This window comes from Varanus komodoensis, unplaced genomic scaffold (assembly GCF_004798865.1).
Source record: "Varanus komodoensis strain SLA01 unplaced genomic scaffold, ASM479886v1 scaffold32, whole genome shotgun sequence".
In the NCBI taxonomy this organism is placed as follows: domain Eukaryota; kingdom Metazoa; phylum Chordata; class Lepidosauria; order Squamata; family Varanidae; genus Varanus; species Varanus komodoensis.
This window is the reverse complement of record NW_025335798.1, coordinates 191,405-216,637: the sequence shown is the minus strand read 5'-3', so window position 1 is coordinate 216,637 and position 25,233 is coordinate 191,405. Positions and strand designations below refer to the sequence as shown.

Sequence of the window (25,233 nt, the reverse complement as noted above, 5' to 3'; positions counted from 1 at the left end):
ATTTTGCTCACCCTTTTGAGCTGAGTAAGTTCATTTTTAAATGCCACCATGTGAGAGGAGCAAGATGAAAATGTTAATGAAACAGTGGATACACTGCTGCCTTTGTGCATGTGCATGATATTTGTGCATGTGTTGGGTCTTTGTACATCTATTTGGTGCTCTGCAGGGCAAGAAGGTCAAGCACAAAACATAGCAAAAATGACCTTACCAAAGGTGACCAACTTCCATAAAACCTCTCCAAAGCCAGGCTCAAGCATCTCCCAGCTACTGAAAGATAGGGACACAGGCTATATATACAGTATATCACAGAAGTGAGTACAACTCTCACATTTTGTAAATATTTTATTATACCTTTTCATGTGACAACCATGAAGAAATGACACTTTGCTACAATGTAAAGTAGTGAGTATACAGCTTGTATAACAGTGTAAATTTGCTGTCCCCTCAAAATAACTCAACACACAGTCATTAATGTCTAAACTGCTGGCAACAAAAGTGAGTATACCCCTAAGCGAAACTGTCCAAATTGGGCATTATTAGCCATTTTCCCTCCCCGGTGTCATGTGACTCATTAGTGTTACAAGGTCTCAAGTGTGAATGGGGAGCAGGTGTGTTAAATTTGGTGTTATTGCTCTCTCTCTCTCATACTGCTCACTGGAAGTTCAACATGCACCTCATGGCAAAGAACTCTCTGAGGATCTGAAAAAAAGAATTGTTGCTCTACATAAAGATGGCCTAGGCTATAAGAAGATTGTCAAGACCCTGAAACTGCGCTGCAGCACGGTGGCCAAGACCATACAGCGGTTTAACAGGACAGGTTCCACTCAGAACAGGCCTCGCCATGGTTGACCAAAGAAGTTGAGTGCACGTGCTCAGCGTCATATCCAGAGGTTGGCTTTGGGAAATAGACGTATGAGTGCTGCCAGCATTGTCAGCCTGTCAGTGCTCAGTCCATACGCCGCACACTGCATCAAGTTGGTCTGAATGGCTGTCATCCCAGAAGGAAGCCTCTTCTAAAGATGATGCACAAGAAAGCCCACAAACAGTTTGCTGAAGACAAGCAGACTAAGGACATGGATTACTGGAACTATGTCATGTGGTCTGATGAGACCAAGATAAACTTATTTGGTTCAGATGGTGTCAAGTGTGTGTGGCAACAACCAGGTGAGGAGTTCAAAGACAAGTGTGTCTTGCCTAAAGTCAAGCATGGTGGTGGGAGTGTCATGGTCTGGGGCTGCATGAGCGCTGCCGGAACTGGGGAGCTACAGTTCATTGAGTGCCAACCATGTATGAGAACCATGAATGCCAACATGTACTGTGACATACTGAGGCAGAGCATGATCCTCTCCCTTCGGAGACTGGGCCACAGGGCAGTATTCCAACATGATAATGACCCCAAACATACCTCCAAGACGACCACTGCCTTGCTAAAGAAGCTGAGGGTAAAGGTGATGGACTGGCCAAGCATGCCTCCAGACCTAAACCCTATCAAGCATCTGTGGGGCATCCTGAAATGGAAGGTGGAGGAGCGCAAAGTCTCTAACATCCACCAGCTCCATGATGTCGTCATGGAGGAGTGGAAGAGGACTCCAGTGGCAACCTGTGAAGCTCTGGTGAACTCCATGCCCAAGAGGGTTAAGGCAGTGCTGGAAAATAATGGTGACCACACAAAATATTGACACTTTGGGCCCAATTTGGACAGTTTCACTTAGGGGTGTACTCACTTTTGTTGCCAGCAGTTTAGACATTGATGGCTGTGTGTTGAGTTATATTGAGGGGACAACAAATTTACACTGTTATACAAGCTGTATACTCACTACTTTACATTGTAGCAAAGTGTCATTTCTTCAGGGTTGTCACATGAAAAGGTATAATAAAATATTTACAAAATGTGAGGGGTGTACTCACTTCTGTGATATACTGTAGTTGGGTTATTACTGTGCAGTGTTGCATATGGATAAAGCTGGGGAAGATCATCTTCTCTTCTTCTGTTTGACTTCTAGTGGCATGAAACAACTCTACAGGACTCTGTACCAGAGATTATACACTATTAAAACATGTGATCAAGTCACCAATTGTGCTCACATCATGAAGTATGCCCAGGAACACAGACTGTATAATTTTAGAAAGAAATAATAAATAGCTAACATAGCTCCAGTAGAAAACTAACCAGGACAGCCCTTGGGTTTTGTGTTTGGCCAGAATGTGGTCTATGTAAGCATAAACTGTTGGCTGCTTATTGTCCTTCCTAACTTACTGTGGCTGGTGCTGAAAAACAACGCAAATCGCAATACAGAAAAATGAGACATTTGATTTTATCATACCTTAACATCTGCGATAAGGGCATCCTCATCCTCTATGCCTGTGGGTACACACTTCTTGTGTAAAGGCAAAGACTCCAGCTTGTCTACCAGACAGCGTAGACCCTCAAGTTCAAATTGTGTCAGGTGCACCTTCCTGCCTTTATGAGGGCTGCTGCTATGTGAGTCCCAAGCTTGGCCATTGTGAGAGCCTCGGCTGGACTCAGAGTCCATGGAGAGAGTTCTCTTGAGACCTGGCAAACTCCGGCAACCTCTACCTAGTTCTTCATAGTCTAGATTAGCACCATTGGCCATAGGGCTGGTGAGGACTGATCGTCTGGTGACTGGGCGGCGTGATTCTTTCCCTGCTGTTGCATCATCTTCATCCACATTTCCTGACTCCGAGCTGCACAGCTCCATATCTGTATGTAAAAGCCAGAACAGTGATATCAAACTGAATAGGTCCTCCTGTTAAGGCAGCTGTAGAAGAAATCAAAGTGAATAATGAACATATGCTTGTACAGCAGCCATAGCAGGGAAAATAAATCTATAGAGGATGTGGCCCATTTGCCACTCAGGTGCAACGGGGCAAAATGTGTACACTGGAAACTGCATAGCTAAGCTATTGGCATTCTTGACATGTTTCAGACCATCTTCTCCAAAAACAGTAGAAGTTCTAACAAAGAAAGGTCCTGAATAAGATGTAAGGCATACTAATGGCATCCAAGGCTGACCTGTGAAAATTAGAAGCTATTTTGTTAACCTAAAGTCATTCCTCAGTGGGAATGGAGCAAATTGTAGGATATCACAGTAGCAAGGAGCAATAAAAGCTAAGTAGCAGCTCTTACCCATACTGAGTGACTCCTTCTGAAAGTCCTTGGTCAAGTGGGAACGGTTTGTAATGCAGTAGACATAGCGTTCCAGGACATACCAGCACATTTCATAATAGAAGGGATAGCGAAACTTATTTGGGACCTACCAAGAGGCAAAGTAAAAGACACCTGAGTTGAAGAAATACTATAATTTTATACTTGTGTAAACTACTCTCATCCTTTTCATTCCCCTTCTTCAGGAAAAATAAAAGAGCAGAAAATACATAGAGAAGGAGTGGCAGATGCTCTGGCTTCTAATTCCCCATCAGCCATACTTAGCTTAGCCAAAGGCAAGAAGTGAGGAGAGTTTTAGGACAAAGCATCTGGAAGCCACAAGTTGTCTGGCTGACTCAGAAAGATGCTGTGTGACAGTTCAATCAGGGAACATTTAAGTATAGAGCATTTTATTATTTAATGTTTAGCTTAACACATTTTCTGAAAGAGCTTAAATTAAAAATGTGAAGTAATACCCAGTGCTGCCTCTCTGCTTATGTAGTTGATACGGCACTTGCTTAAGACACTTTTGGTGTAAAGTTAATCACATGTGGGAATCCCATTGCACCAGAATATAGTATTGGCTGATAGCGCAACATCGACAGCATAAGTGGAGTAGCAGCACTGGATACTGCCCTTGAGCTTTTAATTAAATTTAGCCTCCTTTCTAGAGGACTGGAGAATAGCCAATGTAATATCAATTTTCAAAAAGGGATCCAGAGACATTAGGAATCTGAGAGTTAAACTACTATCCAAGAAAAACTGGGTGAAAACATTGAGATTAGAATATTATCCACAATGGGCAAACCTCACAGAAGAAGGCTCTGCATGGCTTTTGTTAAGGAAAAATCTTCTCACCAATCTTTTAGAAATTTCTGAAGTTGTCTAGCATTTATTCAAGCGTCCTGATAGACATTATGGCTTGAATCCTAACTATGCCTTCTGTTCACAGATGGCTTTCAATTCAGGAATGGCAGAAAAGGAAGAGCAAATAGACTGTTCACCTAATCCAGAATTGTACCTATTTTCTCTACCCTTCCTACCATGATAGACTTCCATCAGAATTTACATAGGCCCTTAGTATTCATGGCACTATAATTCTATTCTTGCAGTAGAAGCCAAGCCTATTCCAAAAAAGTACTCCACATACTTCCTACAAAAGCAGGGAAGGAATTTTACTGGCAAAGTGGAAATGTGCCTTTCCTACTCACCCAAACTAGCTTTTGTAAAGTGGAGAACATTTAATGTTCCCCACATTCTAGTGGAAGCCGCCACTAGTACAATGGGAAGGTGGTGGATCCTTAAGCGAAAAAGGACAAAATTCTTGCTTCTGGAATGCGGCATGTTAGTGGAGATTGCAGAAGAGAGCTTCACTGACCTGTCCTGTTCTAGAAACATGTGTTTCTGCTAATTTCTGGAGTCATCTTAGGAAGTATTACTTCATCTTACACTAGCAGTGGGTCCTGCTGGTGCAACAGAAACAACAGGAGTGCAGCAATATTATAAGGTATTATCCTATGATTTTACATTCTTGGGTTTGCTTTGTTATAAGTGACTAGCAGAGACCACAGAGGTTTATTAATGTGAGTGTTATGAAGTGACAATATTTTAGGTAAGTTTGATCTTGGTCAGTGTGTCAATTAAATATAGAAGATAGTCTAACTATAGGCCAATGGTTAGTTCCTCAGAAACAATAAATTGCATCTGAATAGCACATGCTACTCAGAACCCTGAGATAAAAATCCTTTTCCATGTTATTCATTGATCCAAACAGTGAAACTGAACAGAAATTCTATGAAAACTTCTTACCCGTGTGCGGTCTTCAATACTATAGATCCGCAACTGCATAGGGATGTTGAAGCTGTGTAGAAAGTTACCACCAAAAACCAAAGTGTCCATAGGGGTATACACCGCATGGATCCAACCTGAAGGGTAACAGTCCACAGTTTAGATGTTCTGAAGTTCCATATTTGGAACATCATGCTCCTAAAGCTGTAGTTTCTGCACTAAACTCAAAAGTCATGTTTTCTGAACTCAGAGTTGCCCAGAGTGGCAGAGAATAGAGCCTGCTTTTAAGTTCAACTCCTCTAGTTTTTACAGAAAACCACAAAGTTGCATCTCATTTAAGTATGAGCTTAATAATATGACTTTATTTACAAAGGTTTGATGGCAAAGTGTTTAACTCTAGAGTAAGAATACTTTTTGTGGTTCCTGATCCCCCAGACTGGACTGTATCCTATTTTCTGTTCTTGCCTCCTGTATAAATATTTGCCAACAAAGCAGGCAGTCTTCCTGGGCCTAACTGGGCAGCAACTGTTAAATTAGACAGCATACCAGGTAAACCACAAGAAATATTTTTAAAATGCTTATAAGAACACACACATTTTTGTGAAGAGAAAATGTATAAGTTACATTTACCTGAGGGTATGACAAAAGTATAGCCTTGCTTCAGTTCAATTCGTTGACAGTTTGACACCCTGTCACCAAGAAAGATGTCACCTTGTTTCCCTGAAAGCAGCCAGTTTTCATACAGCTCCAGGTTCTGGGGTGTGGGTGGAATTAACCAGAAGACCTACAAGTGAAAAAAGATAAACAGACTAGCCCACATAAAAAAAAATTATTGTCTGCTGTGATGCATTTGCTACTTTTTATTTCAGACAGGTTTAAAGGAACTCAGAGCAACATTTTATCTATGCAAGAACTGGATGAGATGAGTTGTCAAACTCCTTGCAGTCAACTTCATACTTTATACAGTAGATGGGTACATTGATACTTGCTGTATCACATGATGTGAATGTGATATTATATTTGTTATATTTATATTCTATTGTTCTTTCTATAAGAAATTCAAGTTGGCTTGCATAATCTGTCTCCTCTCATATCCTCATAACAACCCAGTGAGATAGGTTAGACTGAGAGTCAGTTACTGGTCCAGTGTCACCCAAACAGCTTTATAGCCAATGCACAGAGACCACAAAGAAAACTCCTGACCTCCCAAATCCTTATCCACCCACTACACTACACTGGCTCTTATTAGTTTATATTTGTAGACATGTAAGGTAGTGCCAATCATTGTTGGCTAACTCATGCCCCTTCAGACTGCAACAAACAATTGGTGGAACAATATGGGTAAAGTAACAGAATAGCTGAGTTAAACTACTTAGTTTCTGTCTTAATCATCTCATTCTTCCACACCATTTGCCACATCTAAACGACCTCCCCATATGTATTTTTCACTCCAAGTAGAAGTTTCTCAAGTTCCTTTTTTAAAGCAGCAACTTTCTCAAAGCATTCTATCAGCACTTGTTGGAGAAAATGGTGCCTCCTTTGTTCTTACAAAGTTAAAACAGAAAACTTGTGTGTATGTAGCTGTAGGAGAGCTGCTCCTAGATAAGAGAAAACAAGAAGGAACCAGGCCAGGAATGAGTGTTTGAAAGGATTGTCCTTAGATAAATATGACAAGGCCTATCCTATGAGAAAGTTGTCAGAGGATGAGGTAAACTATAAAAGTTTTGTTCCAATTGTGTGCCATGCAGTTTCAAGGCATTCTGCCTTACACATGTAATAATATGTCGACAGCCTTGCACACTGTAATTCTTAAGAAATATTGCTGGTTTGCTTTTTTTAAAAAAATCTATTTTGGCCTGTTTCATGCCAGACCTAACACACCCTACCTGCACTTCCATCTTAACTTACCTACACCTCTGTCCTGTATTTGCATTACACTGCTAATTCACTAGAAGAATGGTCACAACAGTGTTTAGATTTTTTAAATGGAAATTTAAATCAGGAGAGGATTTGCTAAACAGAATAACCAAATTAGAATGTCTGAAAATTCTTATACTACTATAGCATTCAAGCAAAGCTCTCCAACAAGTGATGAAAAGAGGATCTCTATGTTGCATTACTTCCTAAAATTCCTAAATAGTAGAAAAATGTTCACAAACACTACAAATAAAAATTGTGTGAACTATCTGTCCAGATAAAACTAAATCTAAAAGTTTCTCACTTTGCTGTTGTTAAGGGCAGTCCCAAAAAATGTCTTAAGTTTGCATGAGAATAGCTTTAACTATTGATTAACTATCTCTACATCACATTTGTAACGCAAAGAATATCACTATTGCCCTAATCTTATTTTATTTTTTATTTCTACACTGCTCAATAGACAAAGCTCTCTGTGTGAAGACTGAAACAAACAGCTCTGGTATACAAATAAATAAAGGCAGAAACAATGTATTTCTGATTTTGAGATAAAGGGAGTGAATGAGGAAGAGGAGAAAAGATGCCGAGTCAGCTTGGAATGTTCAAATACACACAAATATCATACATTTTGACAACAACCATACATTTTTATAAAAATGCAGAATGCTTAATTATAAAGGATGTAAAGGCACACACATTTATTGTTCAATTTCAGACCAGGCTGGATTAAAGACGTGTAAACATTCATCTCCCCCTGCAAAAAAAAGTTTACACCAGAATGCTAAATTCTCTCCTAAGCAACAAATGATTAAGCGTCTAAAGCTTACTGAGTAGACACACTGAAATTTTTTCACTATTTAAAAATAATTTTATTGAATAACCATCTGCTTGTGGAAATTTACATGAAATATTCATACCTTCTTTTTTCAGTGTAAGATCTTCAAGTAGCTAGTTTTTAGAAATGTAACTAAATCCACACCTGTTTCATTAACCATTCCTACATTTCTGTTTCAATTTTTTTCATAATCTATTAGTTCCACAACTATGCCCACCAGGGAACCCTGTTTAACAGCACAGTGAGCTCAAATGTCTTAATTCCACAGTAGGGTGTCCAAACATCAGCTAATGAACTGCATGTGTCTCTCTGGATAGTTCAAGAAGTGATTAGCAATACAGCAGCTTTTCAGTGAGCAAGTATGCTAAGAGCACAATAGAGGTTTGCCCTTGCCACTTTCCCTTTCCCTGCCGTTACTACTTTTAATCAAAAGAGAGACTGAAGGAGCTCTGAAAAAAGCAGAAATAATGTCATGATTCACAGGGTCCAACATTTTGGTAGACAAGCAAGGAACTGAGTTTTAATTCTACTCTATTCTAAGTGTTACATGTTCTCTTCTGTGCAATCTCTTAAACAAAACAAAACAACTTGCTGAGATTGTCACAATACCTTCCCTCCTCTGTGGATATGATACCATACTGAAGTGCCACCGAAGTCTACATGGAAGTCTGTATAGCAGCCCTTGACACTCATCAGACAGTACCTGAAATAAAATCAGTGATATGAAGCTGCATCTCAAGTCTAATCAATTTGCATTTTTACACAGATATTAGAGGGTTTGCTGATAGTATTTTGTGGATAATTGGCACTTTGAAGAACACTAGTTACCTTGAATCTATACATTCAGGATGCTGATTACCACATGAAACTGTTGATTAAAGCAGGATCAGCACACAGGGCACAGGTAGCACTGCAAAAGCAGAGGTAACAGAAAACTATGCCCCTGTAAGAGGAGAGGTCTTTTTTTCACCATTGTGATGCTGATTTTTTTAAAAAAATAAAATATCCTGCCATTCCACAATAAGATGCACAAGGCCACCATCTATTCTGTGCCATTATCATTGCATAGAAAAATATTTAGGAATGTCTTTCGATTTCTGGTACAGAATACTGAAACTAGACAATGCACAAAGCACCTAAAGGGGGTGCAGCTGCAGCAGATACTTCATTCTGAAATTCCATTTCAGTGGATGGGGGTTAGTATACACAGAATCTCAAGTTACATACTTCTGCACTTTGGGATACTGCATGTCCAGAATAGCATTTGTTGATTCTGTCTGGCTTTCTTTCAGATGCCTTGGCCACATGTTATCGACCCAGTCAATCAAATCCACCTGTAACCATATAGATATTAGATCAAAGTTTTACTTTAAATACAGTCAACAGAAGTGCAAGTTAGGCCTTGTTTCTACAGAATGCAGTTTCCTAGCAATATCAGCCTTAGTATTTTAATGAAATAGATCAAGGGCTATATTTTGAAAGGCATGATCTGTGAGGTTTATCTCATTTCCACTCACTAGCTACAAATTCAGTACTGGTACTTCCATATATTTTGCATCCCTGCAAGGATTCATCATAGTAATGTCTAAGAAATAATGCAACCATGAATTAGAATGAATGCCCTAACACAAATATAGCTGTTGTGCTGTTGACATTTAAGATAATACTTTAGGTGAGCATATGTACCTTTTAAAAGGGATAAAGCCCTTCCCACACATTGCTACAGCCAGCTGCAAAACTATGTTTCTCCCGTGGGGGGGGGGGGGAGCTGGATTTGGTTTCCATTCATGATCAATATCCACCTAACTAGTATAACATGGCATTGTATTTCTCATTAACACTAATAGTTCTGTATATTGAAAGTACGCCTTATCATCAATTCTTTTTGTACAGAAAAGATTAATGGAATTGGTAGATATGAAAGCTTAAGTTTCACTGACAGCAATATGCTTAAAAGCATTTAAAGTGTAGGGTTAAAAGTACACTGATTTTGGACAGGAAGATATCTATATAAACTAATTGTCATTCTTGCTACTGTCAGCTCAAGTGTAATTTGCTTGGGTCAATGTGAGCTAGCCCTCCAACACACCTAAAAACTCAGATTAAATCTATGCAACTTCTCATCTATTTAAATGAAATGGAAAAAGAAGGCTAATGTTTCCAGGAGAATAAAGTCTTGCCACCCTTGCTAACCGTAGTTGGTCTCTGCACCAGGTTCTCAAGCCGTGTATGGCTGAATTCTAGGCTGATGACATTATATAGCTTCTCACGCTCCTCCTCTGGAGTTTCATAGTAGCGTGCCCACTGTGCCATGGTCATCTCAATGTCCCTTTGTGTGTTCACATCCATGACATCCACCATCCTCCGACTCCCTATCAGAACAGAACATGAAGATACATAACCACAATGGCTGGAAGTTGTAGCAGGAAAGATAGGAAAGGAGGCATAGGTGACAGAGCAAAAAAGTAAATAACAGGCATGTGAGAGACCTGATATAAAATTTCCACTCAAGGCTTTCACACTCTCTCTTGCTCGCTCGCTCTCTGGAATTTAAATATTCAATTTAAATATATTTGTTAAAAGCAAATACTGTGCCAGATTTCAGAGTTAGCATATGTTACCTATAGCCCATGCTTTGATCACTTGATTAACTCAAAAGAAGAGTGCATAATTACCCACATAGAGCCGTACATCATTCACACTGAAGTCTGGATCTGGCATCCTGAAACAGAAATAACAGTCTTATTGTAAGTCTGTTCTCCATAAACATAAATTTATTTTGTGCACCTCAGATACAATCGTAAAACTACTTCAGCTTTGCAAACAGTTCATCAAGAGATGACACACCCCTCCTCTTTCACACATTCCCACTGTGGACTTATGCAGCTCCTGCAAAATTGGTTCTCTCCTGAAAAGCCAAAAGCCTTTGATGCAGAAGAGAACAGAGAGCCATAAATACAGCCTAGCAATGGCCTGGTTCACTTGATCACTATGGTTTAACGAAGCCATGCTGGCTTACGTAAGCTGCAGTGAGTTATGTCCCTAACTGCCCATCCAGGCACGACTTGTTTTGTCATCCCAACCTGGGCAGCATGGCTTGTTGAAGGAATAAACTGCCCTCAAATGAGTTTTATAAGTCACAAGCTACTTGAGGTCTTTTGATACTTGGCACACAAGGAAATATAAAGGAACTTCTGAAAGCAGATTCTGACTTTTGAAAAAATCCTGAGAGTAAAATTGCTTATATCTATCTAGACTTGGATAGTTGAGCAGTTTAATCTAAGGAGGGTTGAGGGCACTGTCAGCCCTACTTTATTGGATGGTATCTGACTGTTGCCGTTTAAAGTCTTCAACAAGGGGCTCCAATTACTCTTTGCTCAGCCTTTGCCCTTTGTGACTAGTAACATCTAGTGACCAGCTAGGCCCAGGAAGAGTGAATGCCACATTGTAAGAAGGGTATCCTCAACAGGTAGGCGAGAGGTCATCCCTGAGGGTATGCAAAGGACTGTAATAACTGTTGCCCAGTCACAAATGCTCAAGTGGGTGGAGGCCAAGTAACTCCAGGCACTTTTTAATCTTGAATTTCAATCTCATTTTAGACTTTTTGGTATCCATTAGCCTGATGAAAAAAACACTGGTCATTATCTTGGAGGCCTCCAATACTACAGACCATATTTTTTTTCTGGACTGGCACTCTGGGCTAAAAACAACTGGCATTATACATTAGTAGTTTCATTTCTACAAGGTGCTGTTCCCAGAAGGTAATGCTGGAAATATTCTGATCAGCCTTGTGACATTTATGCTACAGGCTCTGAAGGAAGATTTTTCAAATGGGGTGGGGCTTGAAGGCTCTACAGGCTGAACTGGAGAAACAGGAGAAATTAGCCCTGCTGTCTGGGTTTCTGCACCTTGATCTTCAACATAAAACCTCAGTACCATCCTGAAATCCAGAGGGAGATAAGGTATTAAAATGATGAACTTCCACAAGTGGAATCAGTAATGATTGCAACAGGGGCCAATAAACAAAAGATTAATCCAGACAAGACAAAACCCACTATGGGTAGATGGTTCATTCAGCCAGAAAGGAGGAGTTCAACTGTTTCAACAATCCCTCAATCTGAAAGGATCACATTTGCTCCTAAAGATTTTGCCACTAGAGGCCTTGAGTGACTTTCATCAACTGAGACTGATGTGCCAGCCTTTCAGGATAAAAATAGCCTGACTGCAGATGTCTATCCATTGATAATCTCAAGATTTCATTTTTGCAATGTATTTGTGTATGGGACTGACTTGTAAGATGGTTTGAAAACTTTAGCTAGTTTGAATCACCACTAGATTTCTTACTGGGACCAATCAGTAGGAGCAACTCTCTCAGGTGCTTTAATATCTTCCCTAGTGGTGATCTGTTTAAAAGCAGAATTCACTGTTTGGTACAAATTTCTAAAGCCTACAGAGCTTGTGACCTGGGTAACAGAAGGAATATCTACCTCCACATTAGCTTACTCATGCATTAAGATGATCTTTACAGGCTGCCCTCTGGGTGACCCCACCGATGACAGAAAAGTGGTTGATGACTGGAAAGAGGGCCATCTCAGTTCTGAAATAACTGGAGAAATCAGGTGGTTTGCTTGAACCTGATAATGCTACTCTTTAGACATACATGAAATATCTTTTTATTTTTCCAGGCTTAAAAAAGAGAGTTTGTTAGGTCTATGGGCTTTATATACTGCTTTTCCTGTACTTCTACTGCACTTTATTAATTTTATTGTTTTAACTCCTTGTAGTTAGCAACCCAGAGAATATTTTATACTTGAAAAGTCCAGAATTCGAAGAACTACTTTGCACTACCCTCAGTGATTCACAGTTGAGTATTAGTGTGATGACACATAAACTAGTGACCAGAAAACACAACCAAAATAAATACTTGCAACAGACAAAGCCTAGAAACAGTATCCAACCAATCAGCTGGGACGAGACTGCAATTTTGAATTCAGAAAGCTATACAGGGCACACATTCTGGGAGCTCTGCAACACATGAAGGTTGTTTTATCAAAGTTCTTGACCAGGTTATTTAGTATCAAACTCTGACTGCACCACCAACTCACTTTATTCCAAGTCCATCACAGCTTTTGAAGATCAAAGGGTCTCTTAAGCCACCACGCTGAATGTATTCTACAGTGAAATCTGTCAGGAGAAAAAAAAGGGGAGTCATTTATTAGAAAGATTAGTAGCTAACAAATGTCAGGCAGTAATAGTTATAGTATATGGGAGAGAACAGAGGATGTTAGTTATACTTTCTTAATATAGAGCAATAGATTTTCCATCTGCAAACACAGGGCCTTTAGTCTGACATGGTTCTCTTAGCTTGGGCCAGTCAGGAACAAACATACAGATATTATATCAGTAACTAAATCAGTAACTAAATAGGTTAATTGAGATTGACAAAGTATCCTATATGGATTCCTCTCCCAAATTATTCACTTTATTTTTCAGGTAGTCTAATACAAGGAACTCAAGCAGAGATTTGGTAGCTGTAAAGTAACACAGAATCCCAATGCTACTTTTTCCTGTGTTAATTCATTAGAAAGTATTTAATTCTTCTGTGTTCCAAAGTAATCCAGGACCAAGGTGGGGATTCAGAACTATTTCTTGGTCCTCAACTACAACTGAGGAAGTGACAAACAAAAAAGTATCCTTGTGCAGAATTTGCCATGCTATGCCCCCTGCACAAATACTGTACATTTCTGGAAGATGTGGAAGGGCAAGCTTAAGACTTTTGAATTTACGACTGCTAAGCAACTCTGCAGGCTTAGCATGGAAGCAAAACCAGTGAGTTGCTGGGTCCTAGTAGTTGCCTGGAGTGCTCTCTTTGCAGATACTAGGACCTGGCATCTTCCTCTCTTATCCTAGCTTGAGGTATAGTACTCTGCATATGACAGAGGGAGAATGCAAGTTTTCCTCCTGCCCCAAACTAAGATACCATGCTCTTAATCATGTTTACTCAGAAAGAAGTCTAAGTTCATTTATTCTTACCCTGGCTTTGTGTTTACACATGTAACTTTTCACTTGCCCAAGAAAACAGCTGGCAAGTTTCCTCAAAGTATCGTTATTAGCATCACTACCAAGTCACTGTCGTCATAAGCATGCTCTGTTTTCTTACCACAATAGAGAGGGAAAGGGAAGACCAACTAGCCTGGGACTAGCAGTAAGTGAGCTTCTTCCATCTTCCTCATCTAGGGAAACTTTTTCTTAAGCTGAACTGCTGCAGGAAATCAAATGCCCAGAGCTCCTGTTTACTAGTTCCTGTTTAGAGTTCATGTTTATACAGCATTTCCAGTGGATGCAACTGCTAGAGACAAGCTTTAAGAGTGACACTGCCCTTGGGTAGCACACACACCTGGAAGCCAAGAATGCCTCATTCTTTGTGTGTTCTGTCTCTGTGGGGAGCTGCTAGTACTACTTGAGAATCTTAGTACTTGAACTTTTAGGGGATGGCTTTAGTGCTGCTGCAGTGAGTTTTACATGATAAGTCTTGAAGCGTAGGGAATAGGAAGCATACTGGGGGTGACTATTTAAGTGGTAACCAGCAGGGATAGATATTGCAGGAGATTCTAATCTGGAGATTGTCTGGCCTTCTCTCCTGACAGAAGTCATGGAGACAGTGAAAGTAGCAGCCTTCATCCTTTTTAAGGCCAGACCAATTGCTGGGAAAACAGCATTCCTCCAGGATCCAGAATTCCAGACAAAGATGCAGACTTGGCATGCACAATGGAGAGATGGTTGAGGAAACAGGGAGAGTGAGACCAGTCTATAGGAACTAACCAGATGCTCCATCCAGCAACTTGAGACTGCACGTTGCTGCAGTATGGTGCCCAAGCCAGTGGAGAGATTCTGTTGGTGAACTAGTCCCCCTCCTGCTCAATAGTCATTTTCCTTGAGTCAGTCAAAGTGATTTCAGGGCTGGCAATGAATCACCCCAAGCTTCTTATTCCGGGAGATTTCAACATTCATGCAGGACTGGCAGCCATGGATCTGTCCTAACTAGTATCTGGCTCCACACATGTGGCAGGGCACACAATCAAATTTGGTTTCTTCTTCCGGTGCTCTGATGGAGGAGTTACACACGTGACTTGATCATCATGGGCAGATCACAGCTGTAGACTGGCTGCTGGTACAGGAGTGGTGGGGAGCTTAAATGGTCTACCTCAGGCATCCGAGGGATCTTAATTGTTTCCTTAACCCATCAGAGAAATGTCTTGCCTCATCAGTCAGTTGCTGATGTGTGGAATATGGAAATGACCCAGCCTGTGGCTCCTAGGCACTCTCACTCCTAGCAGTCAGGTCACATTCCTAAAGGGAGTGCAATAAATCAGGGAGGCTGTCTGCTAGTGCACTATATACAAAATGTTGGATGGATCTAAAAGTATATAGGTGAAAGACCGCCAAAGGCACAATCCCATGCATGTTTGGGCAGAGAAAAAGTCCTGTTGGCTGGGGCTGTAGGACTGCTTTCCGTCTAAACATGCATGGAATTGTGACCATAAAGAACTATACTGTGATGGCGAGTGCAGCATCTTCTTTGCTATTTTGCATCACATAGAATAGGCCAAGATTTGTCTGCATCATGTGAGGCACTATTCACCAGGATGCAACAGAAGGTGAGCTGAGTTAGTGGTTTTCTGTGAACATTTTGATATATATAGATATGACACAGAGAGAGAGATGCTTGGATTCATCATAACTTGGACTCCAATAGTAGGCAGATGGATAGAAACTCAGCAACCATTTATCCAGTTGTGTTAAGATTCTTAGCTTTTTAATTTTACTTTAATAGAGAAAAAGAAAAGAAAAAGAAACATAAAGAAAGAAAAAGATACCAAAGGACCTTACACAAAAATCACATATAGCGCAATGTGAGGGAAATTACACAAAAAGTCATTATTATTTCCATCAATTTTAGAACTACAATTTTGACTTAATAATACTTGGTTATTACAAAAATAATTTAACATGGGTATCAAGTAAGTAATTTACTTTATAACATATCCACAAACCCTCAAAAATCAGCAATTAATAACTGATTTTCCTTTTCCCCCAGATAAAACAATATCATTATTTAAAAGTTAGATTCATACAGCAATTATATTACTTTCCAGTTGTGCTAGATTCTTTTCAGCTTGTAGATCTTGATGAAGTAAACAGATTAATGGAAACAGTGGGGGCCATATTTGATCCTCAGTGTTCTTGGTTGTTTAAATTGGCCAATATGAGACTGCTGCAACAGCTAGGGGAAGTCATTAATGCCTCTTTGTGAAATGAGGTTGTTACTTGTGCAAAGGAGGTAGTTAAGAGCCCTTTACTAAAGAAAACTTCCTTTGACTAAGGAGAATTGTCTAACTAAAGGCCAATCTCAAATGCACCATTCTTCACTGAAGTGATCAGGTAAATGGTGATGTTACAGACTCCAAATGTATCTGAATGATACTAATTATCTGGATCTATTTCAATCAGGCTTTTAACTAGGATATGGGAATGAGACTCCTTTAATTGTCTTGGTGGATGACCTATGCTTGGAACTGCAGTGGGAAAGTGCAACCCTATTAGTTCTCATGAACCACTAAATGAAATTGGATACAAATGACCATGGTGGTCTTCTGGACCACCTAATGGGGCTGGTCTTGGGTTAGGAGGTGCTGTTCTGCTGTGGTTTCAATCCTTTCTGACAGATCCAGAAGGTGGTGCTGGGAGCTTACAGTCTGAATCCATGGTCATTGATCTATGTACAGGTAACATTCCCCACGAATGTTACTATTTCCATGAAATTGCTGAGAAAGATTGTTTGGAACTTTGGAGTAAGCTGCCACCAATATGCTGATAATAGCTGTTTCTATTTTTCTTTGTCACCTTTTACTTAGACACATTAAAACCCTTGAACCATTGTCTGAGCTTGCTAATGGGTTGGATGAAAAGAAATAAGCTGAGATTAAACCCAGACAAGATGGAGATGTTATTGGTCAATGGAAGGTCTGACTCAGGGATAGGGATACAACCTCATCTGAATGGGGTTGCACTCTCCTTAAATGTTTAGTTGTGTAATTTAGAAATATTCCTTGATCCTACACTGTCCCTGTATCTTCAGAAGGTGGAGGTGGCAAGGAGTGTATTTGAACAATTATGCTACAAAATTTCTTGTGTTGGTATGACTTGGCAACAATTCTCCATGCCTTGATTAGATATTGCAATGGACCCTGTGTGGGGCTAGCTCTGAACAACATCCAGAAGCTACAATTTACAGCAGCTAGTCTGCTGAGCAGTGCAGAGTATCAGGATATTAAACTAGTCTGGAAAGACTTGTGCTGTTTACCACATGCTCCCTGAATGAAATTCAGTATGTTGTTTTTAAACTTTAAAGCTTTAAATGGCTTAGGAGCTAGCTTAGGGACCACTTTATTTTATTATTTATTTTTATTACATTTAAAAAAAAAAATCTTGTTCCTGCAAGGAACCCAAGGCAACTTGCATAATCTTCTCTCCACTATTTCCACACAACAACCATGCTGTGGGGTAGATTAGCTTGAGAGTCAGTGATTGGCTCAAAGTGATCCATGGAACTTCACAGCTAAGTGAGGACTAGAACCTGGGTCTCCTGAGTCCTAGTCCAACACTCTAACATTATACCACATTTAACTTGTTATGAACCTTGTTAGGTATTAAGAGCTGCAAGAACCCTTTGAGGGCACCATTTGTCAGGCATGTCTGAAAAGACATTCTCCTGTGCTGCTCACACACTACAGAATACACTCTCAAAAACTACAATTAGCCCTACTCTCAACTTTTAGAAAGGGTGTGAAGACACATCCTTTTAATTTAGCATTTAAGTTATATAGATATGGTTATAGTATTTACTGCTTTTATGCTCTTATTGTTTTATGCTCTTAAAATCATTCTTTGATGTTTAGATTTTTGTTCATGCTGGAAGTATATGTCTGATTATTTGAATACTGTAAAATTTTTACACAACAAACTAATTAAACAGCATGGGGCTATGAGGATTTAGTTAAGAAAAAAATATCAAGCATAGAGGCTGCATACCACAACATATTGGCCTGTTTCATATGATCACACAAATCACTATTGCTTATTTATGCCACAATAATTAGTGGCACATGTTGTTGGCCACTGAATATTTGAGCCACTACAGTTGGTTGCCACAGTTTACTGTGTTGTCTGAACCAAGCAAAGCTGGGTTGTTGCTGCGGTTAACAACCTAGCCACAATGCATGGGCAACACTGAGTTGGCCCACTGTCACATTACATTTTCATGCTTCATTGTATATACTAAACACATACAAATCTGAGGAAATCCTTATGATTGCAGGTTTTGACCATTTGTCTATGATTCTTCAGAATTTTTGCTTTAATGCTTGCTACCATTTTCACTTTTGCAATCATAAGGAACATGAAATTGTTTCCTAAAGAAAGAATTGCTGGGCCCCAGTATACATGGTGCCCAAGAACATTTAGTGAGTCAAATGCAATGCAAGTTGTGTACTGCTGTGGCAGGGAAAAGAGGTTTCTGCATCTTGGAAAGGCAGTTTGACAGAAGTCATTCAGGAAGAAATGCTCACCTTTGCCTTCCATAAACACCACAAAGTTGGCATTAAATTTGTTGGTGCAAAGTTTTTCTTCAAGATCAAATGTTCGTTTGCCCTCAATTTCATCATCTGAGATGCCATCATCTTCATAACGCCGTCTCATAGCACCACGCTGTGGAAACAGTTACAAATTATATGAACAGGAAGAACTACTATCAAGAATCTAGCAGCCAGATAGTATCAAGATTCTCCAAGATATGCAGTGTGCTCAGATCTTCTTCTTGTGTAAGTACAAGCTAGGCAGTTACAATGTTCCATAATATACAAGAGAAAATAGATTCTGTTTCCAATTATACAATTTAAATGATTACTAAATGAATCAAAGTTGTGTTCTGCATCTGAGTATTCTCTCCCTGTGACTTCATTTAGAGTTGAACAAATAACAACACAATACAGCTGTACCCGGGTGTTACACTTGCCTACCAATCAGTCCATGTATTTGAGCCACCATAAAGTGTTGAACCCTTTTGAAGATAAGCCCCTTGATCCTGTTAAGTCCCATAAGCACTATCAGAAATTTGTGGGTCACTTATCAAAAAGCACTACAAAACAGCTTTGGTACTAAATTAATATCAGAGGCCAGAATGCAATGAACAAGAAAAAGATGCACCAACCAGAAATGCCTTAATTTACAATGAAGACTTGTTGGCCATGTTCATACATTATGCTACGCCACTCCATAAACAAGTGTGGGTTGCTTGCAAAACAACTTATCTTGCACACAACAGATGTTCAGACTCACCATGGCCTGTGCCCCCTCCTTCTCCCTGAGTACTCCAGCTGATATTCCACTGCTCACAGCAGAACCCATCTTGCCTGCTTTTCCCTTTTCTGATTCCTACCTTTTGCTCACCACTTTTGGGGAAGAGCCTCAAAAGTGCAACTGGAGTTAAATTTTAAATGGGGGAGTTTCTAGCTCCTTTTTATGGAGCAGCTAGAGCGCTGGGGAAGCCCTGAAAAGTTGAAGGGCTCTGAGAACAATAGTTCAATACTTAAAACAGAAGATCACATTGACAAAGGAATGATTTTGTCCCTTCCATCCCATGTTCTTTGGGTGTACCTTTTGCTACATTCCCCTGCTTCATCACTGCAACTACAGAATCAGTCCCTGGTAACTGGGTGCAAATTTGCCTGTAGGCAGTCTTGCTTTGTCAATCTGTCCCCTGCTGCCCTTGGCAGCTCTTTCATGCTGGAACAGATAATGAAATTAACTAGAGAAGAATTTTCATATCAGACAGCCATAGGCAGATACTTGTGTGCTTGTGAAAAACTAATAAAAACATTAATGCAATCTGAATGAAATGTGCACTCTTCTGCATCCAAAAAAGAGAGGGGACAAACCAGTGATGGTTACTGCAAAGTGCTGCTTTGGCATCAGTGGCAGCATGGGTGACTGTGAAGAATGGTGGTGGTTCTTGCTGCCCTTGCCAAATGGCTCTCTAGCTGATCTCTGAAGCACACCATAAAACTGTTCTCCTAGGTTCAGATGACATACCAAACCATTCCGTATCTAATCCCACCTAGAATAAGCCATGGGTTGACAGTGTGGCTTCTTGTCCCCAAATAAAGCCAGCCTGTGAGAAGAGGTCTGCATTCAGCTGATAAAACAACCTATTATGTCAAGTTAACCACTGGACAGTAAGCCAAGAGCAGAAGAGGATTTTTTGAAGGCTGTCCAGTTTGTGTGGAATAGAAACTTTGTTCTAATGCTGCCAGCAGCTTTTCCTGCTTTCCCCACACAAATGTCTTTCCTAGTCTCAGCCATTAAAAAAACCCAAAAACCGCCTATTTGATTCAAGTCCAAGATTATCTTTCTAATAAGTCCAGGCTACAACATCACCCTGCCTCAGGCATCACCACCACCACCACCACTACCACACACTTCTAGCAGTTCTAGCTACTTTATTTAGGCAGCCTTGTCCATCTGGATATGTCTTCTGTACAACACCTTTTTTGCTTTCAGACTGGGCTGAAAGTGTTCTCTCTGTATATTATTAGGCACCCCCTGCTGGTCACATTTATTCACACTGGTTGCATTTTGTCTCAGACTTATTCAGCTTTTCTGAAATGGTAAAAGATCTAAATGTTTACTATGCAGCGTTAGAAGGCTAAAAGTGTTTGGATCCTAAAGTACAACCAATAGGAATAAACTTGGCTATTATGCTGGGTAATTGGTTGTGTTGATAATACAATTGAACTATTTAAATATTAATCTACTTACCATGTGGGAGCTAGCCCATGTTAAAACTTATGCCATGAATTTAAAATTATATACAACTAAAATGTGAATATCATTTAAGAGTAGAAGTTTTCCAGAGAAAACCAGTACATTCATCATTCTAGAAAGCAGCAAGATAACTGGGAGGGCAGATGAGGAAAATGACTTTCTTGTAGTCTGGGATTAGGGGCTTATTTTAGCCTTATTTTATTGTAAGCCATCCTGAGACGTTCTGTAGGGGACAGGATAGAAAAGCTTTTAATAAATAAATAAAATAGTCTAGCATACTATTGGGCTGAATTTCTCCTCACAACTTGTTTCTCTCTAACTGATCAGTTATATCTAACCAGTGATTAGGTGTTTAAAATAGCTTGAAAGAGTGAAGTTAAACTACTTAAGGTGAGCAACCCATCTAACTGCATGTATCTACAAGTTACATTATTCAGCCAGAAAGAATGGTTAATTATCTCAACTGAATTCCTTAAATGCAGTATTTTTGCTTGTCCCCATGGCATTTCAGCTGTAGCATCCTGCAAGAATTCATCTTGTTCTTCAATACCTCTATGAAGAAGCCCTGTGCTGTCATCAGAAGATTCTGGGTGATGTGGTCAACATTCTCTGTGGCTATGTAGGTGCTAACTGGTGGCTAGAGTTAGCAATGGATTGAATGAAGGCCAGATTCAAGGCAAGACAGAGGGTCCATGTCCAAGAAATGCATATGCAGCCTATTCTAGGCTATTGTTTTATTATTTATTTCCTTTCTATACTACCCCTTAGCCAAAGCTCTCTGGGCTGTTTACAACAATCCATTAAAGGACAGTAAAATACAATACCAGTACCATAAAATCAAAATAGCATTAAAAATTTAAAACACCTAAAGCTTATAGTAAACAATGACTCTGTAAAAGAAAAACACCCAGAATGGGTAATGTCCTCAAGTAACTGATAGCCAAATAAATCTTTAAAAGCCTTAGCATAAAGAACCATCTTTACTGGTGCCAAAAATATGACAAGGTTGGTATCAGGCAAGCCACAATGGAGAAGGTTGTTGCATAATGGGGGACCACCACAGAATAAAGCCCTTCCCCTTGTTGCTGCTCTCCAAGCCTCATTTGGAGTTGGCACTCAGAAGAAGGTCTAAGCAGTTGAGTGTAGTGTTGGAGGAGATCATGGCACTCCAATAGGTACTGTGATCCCAAGCTATATAAAACTTTAAAGGTAAATCAGCACCTTGACTTGCACTCAGAAGAATATAGACAGCTAATGCAAGTCGATCAGAAATGTTCACCCCTATAGACCCTAAGTTATGAATCTGGATGCCACATTCTGCTCAAGCTGCAGCTTCTGAACAGTCTTCAAGGGCTGTTCAACTCCTTGAAGAAGAGGTTGAGCTCCTTGAGAAAGTGCATATCTTGTGGATACTCCTAGATCCAGCATTGCCACTTGAGACTCTGGTGGCCTCTGTGACTATGAGTACTTCTTACCAGCTTCTGCTGGCATGTCAGTTGTGCTCATTTCTGGACAGTAATACCATTATAGTGGTATTGTATTACTTTCCACATTGGTTCAAGTTTGGCAACTTCCCCATTTGATTACTCAAACACCACACCGTACAAGACACTGCAAGTGGAATCATATTATACAGATTATGAAGGAGCTATCCTGGCTGTGTTTTTCCTTCTCAACACAGTTTAAGGTATGAATGCTTGCCCTAAATAGCTTGGGACCCAAATATCTGCAGGGACACCTCTTATTCTACCAGCCTGCCTCTGCTCAGGGAAGCCTCTTCTCAAAGTATCTGGAGTCCATTATGGGTCGACAAAGCAGAGCCATCCTGGTTGTGGTGCTGCAATTAGGAGGCCCTCCCCCATGCCATGAAGATGTGAATGATGCCAGAACCAGCTAAAATATTTTCATTTATTCAGGCATATCAATTTGCTGGATTTGTCTTGTGTATTATACATGTTTGGTATTCTTATGTTTTTAAGCACATTTATACACTGCACGGTTATCCACAAAGATGATTGAGAACTTGCTTAAATAAACAGAAAAAGCAAACTTTTGTTAGTTATATTATGTTCTGTGTAATCTTACAGGTGCTGGTTCTGCTTACATGATGCTTAATCAAATCCCCAGCAACAACATTGAAACAAAGTATTTTTAAAAATAGCAGCACGTGAAGCCAATATGCTAAGAAGCCAGCTCAGTTGTCATGGCATTGCTTAACAGCCATACAAGAAATGACAAAACTATAAAAAAGAAGGGATGCAACAATAACTTGTAAACAATAACTTGTAAACAAATCCTAGTGTCATTTGTAGATCACATTAATGGCTGTCCCATCACCTGTTCAATCACCTTGACCAGGAAGTGAATATTGTCTAGTGGTCTAGAGATGTTCATATCACCTGGGTCCAAGTCTGGCTTTTTTAGGAGTGGTGTTATCACAGTCACCTTTAAAGGGGCTGGCACCATTCCCTCTCTCAAGGAGATGTTGACAGCCTCCTGGATCCAGGTGTGAACCACCCCACCCTGAACCTTCCAATAAGCCATGATGGGCAAGGGTCAAGCAGGCAAGTGGTGGCCCAGACTTGTCCAAGCACTGTGTCCATGTCATTGGGCTGCAATAGTGAAGTGGAATTATTATTGTATCTGCATATTAAAACATTGTAACTGCATGCATTCCCTAACAGTTACTATGTTACTAATGATCAACATTGTGTTCAGCTTCTTCTCTCTCACTCAATCACTCACTCACTCTATCCTGACCTGCATATTTTAAGGGGCTGGCAATTAAATATGCTTTTGGAAAAAGTAAGGCGCACAAAACTCTGACAATAGCCAGCTAGAGGACACATGGAATTCTCTATGCAGGGCAAATTTGATACCATCATAACAAGGGGTGTTTTAGAGTTCCATGAATAAAAAAGTCAGGTCCCTGCACGAAGAACCTTATAATTTAAATGGATAGAAGTAGTTGGAATAGAGAAAAAAGAGAAACACGAACAGATCAAGGATGGACAAGAGGCAAAGGAAACAATTAAAGAACAGCAAAAAGAACAGTAATATTAACAAAGACTACAATGGGGTCTCAGTTGCAGAAGAGAACCATGAACTTAAAGCCAGGACATTCGGAGGATGGATTGGAAGAAAGTGTCATTGTGCACATGGCAATGACCAACCCAGTATGGGTTTCTATTATATGGTTATCAGAAGTACACTTCTGGAATGAAAGTTCATTTCTAGAGACCAGATCTCTGCAAAAAAGGCTCTATGGTTCAGAGCCTCTATCAAACAGGGTTCAGACAGATGATAGACAATTAAACAAAGGAGATCATTATTTTATCTTTTCAATTTATATCCTGCCTTTTTCCTACAGGGCTCAAGGCAGCTTACATCTCCTCCTCCATCTTATCCCCACAACAACAACCCTGTGAGGTAGGTTGGGCTGAGAGTCTGTGACTGGCCCAAAGTCACCCAGTTACAGGGAGTTTAAAACCCCCAAAATGTTTCGGGCAATGTCTGGTGGGGCCAAATTGCCCCACCAGAAAGCTGTAACAGATTACAGCATTCTCAGATACCAGAGTTTCTGCAGGGAAATAAGGTATATGGAAAGTGTGCATTTTGTTTCCTAGAAAAAGCAGGCTTATAACAGTCTGCCCAAAGCTGGTCATGGGCACTCACCCTGTTTCTCTGCAGAATCTGGAGTTCTTCTAGGAAACAAGGCCCATATGGAACATTTGCCCTGTTTCTGAACAAAAATGTACTCCCCAAACCCAGTAAATACCTCTTTGGAGGACTGTCAGTTGGAAACTAACCGTTAGGACAGAATACAGAGAAACAGAATGGTTTTCAATAGGAAAAGGGGCCAGACAGGGATATCTCCCTATTTGTTCAATCTGTACACAGAACATATAAGGAAAGCTGGATTAGAATCAGAGGAAGGAATGAAAATTGGTGAAAGAAACATCACTAAATTATGCAGATAATACCATACTACTGGCAGAAAGCAGCAATGACTAGAAACAACTCCTGTTAAAAGTAAAGAAGAAAGCACAAGTGCAGGACTTCAGTTGAATATTAAGAATATCCAAAACCTGTCCACAGAAGAATTACAGAATTTTACAGTTAATAATAAAGAAATTGAAATTGTGAAAGATTTCACATACCTTGGTTTAGCCATCAATTCAAAGGGAGACTGCAGCCAAGAAATTTGAAGATGACAGACTTGGAAGGGCAACAATTACTTTGTGTCTCTGTTGTGAGCCGTCCAGAGACACAGAGTGATTGGATGGCCCAGAAATATCCCAAATAAATAAATAAACAAATAAACAATGAAGAACTAGAGCAGATCTTCAAGTATAAGGATGTTTTACTGGATACCGAGACCAAGATTATCCAAATGATTTTATTCGCAATCACAATGTATGGGTGTGAAAGCTGGACAGTGAAGAAAACTGATGAGAAGAAAATTGATGTTTGAAATGTGGTGCTGGAGGAGAGATTTGTGAATACCCTGGACCAACAAAAAGACAAAGCAACAAGTGGGTCCTAAATCAAATCAAGCCAGAGCTTTTCATAGGAGCAAAAATAATAAAATTGATGCTGGCATACTTTGCACACATCATGAGAAGGCAAGGTTCCCTGGAGAAGACAG

General features: G+C 40.0%; 1 protein-coding gene across 5 annotated transcripts in view; it reads right to left on the bottom strand.

Annotated features, from left to right (window-relative positions):
- KDM2A (lysine demethylase 2A) overlaps window positions 1-25,233 on the bottom strand; it is a 57,746-nt gene that overhangs the window by 16,648 nt on the left and 15,865 nt on the right. For all 5 annotated transcript variants that reach the window (XM_044438016.1, XM_044438011.1, XM_044438012.1 and 2 more), the window contains 10 exons: window positions 18,332-18,470; window positions 12,809-12,887; window positions 10,379-10,425; window positions 9,897-10,075; window positions 8,931-9,037; window positions 8,313-8,406; window positions 5,585-5,738; window positions 4,976-5,091; window positions 3,149-3,275; window positions 2,325-2,722 (listed from right to left, as the gene is read on the bottom strand). In XM_044438016.1, the coding sequence (XP_044293951.1) occupies window positions 2,325-2,722; window positions 3,149-3,275; window positions 4,976-5,091; window positions 5,585-5,738; window positions 8,313-8,406; window positions 8,931-9,037; window positions 9,897-10,075; window positions 10,379-10,425; window positions 12,809-12,887; window positions 18,332-18,470 (1,440 nt within the window). The remainder of the gene's footprint in view (window positions 1-2,324; window positions 2,723-3,148; window positions 3,276-4,975; window positions 5,092-5,584; window positions 5,739-8,312; window positions 8,407-8,930; window positions 9,038-9,896; window positions 10,076-10,378; window positions 10,426-12,808; window positions 12,888-18,331; window positions 18,471-25,233) is intronic.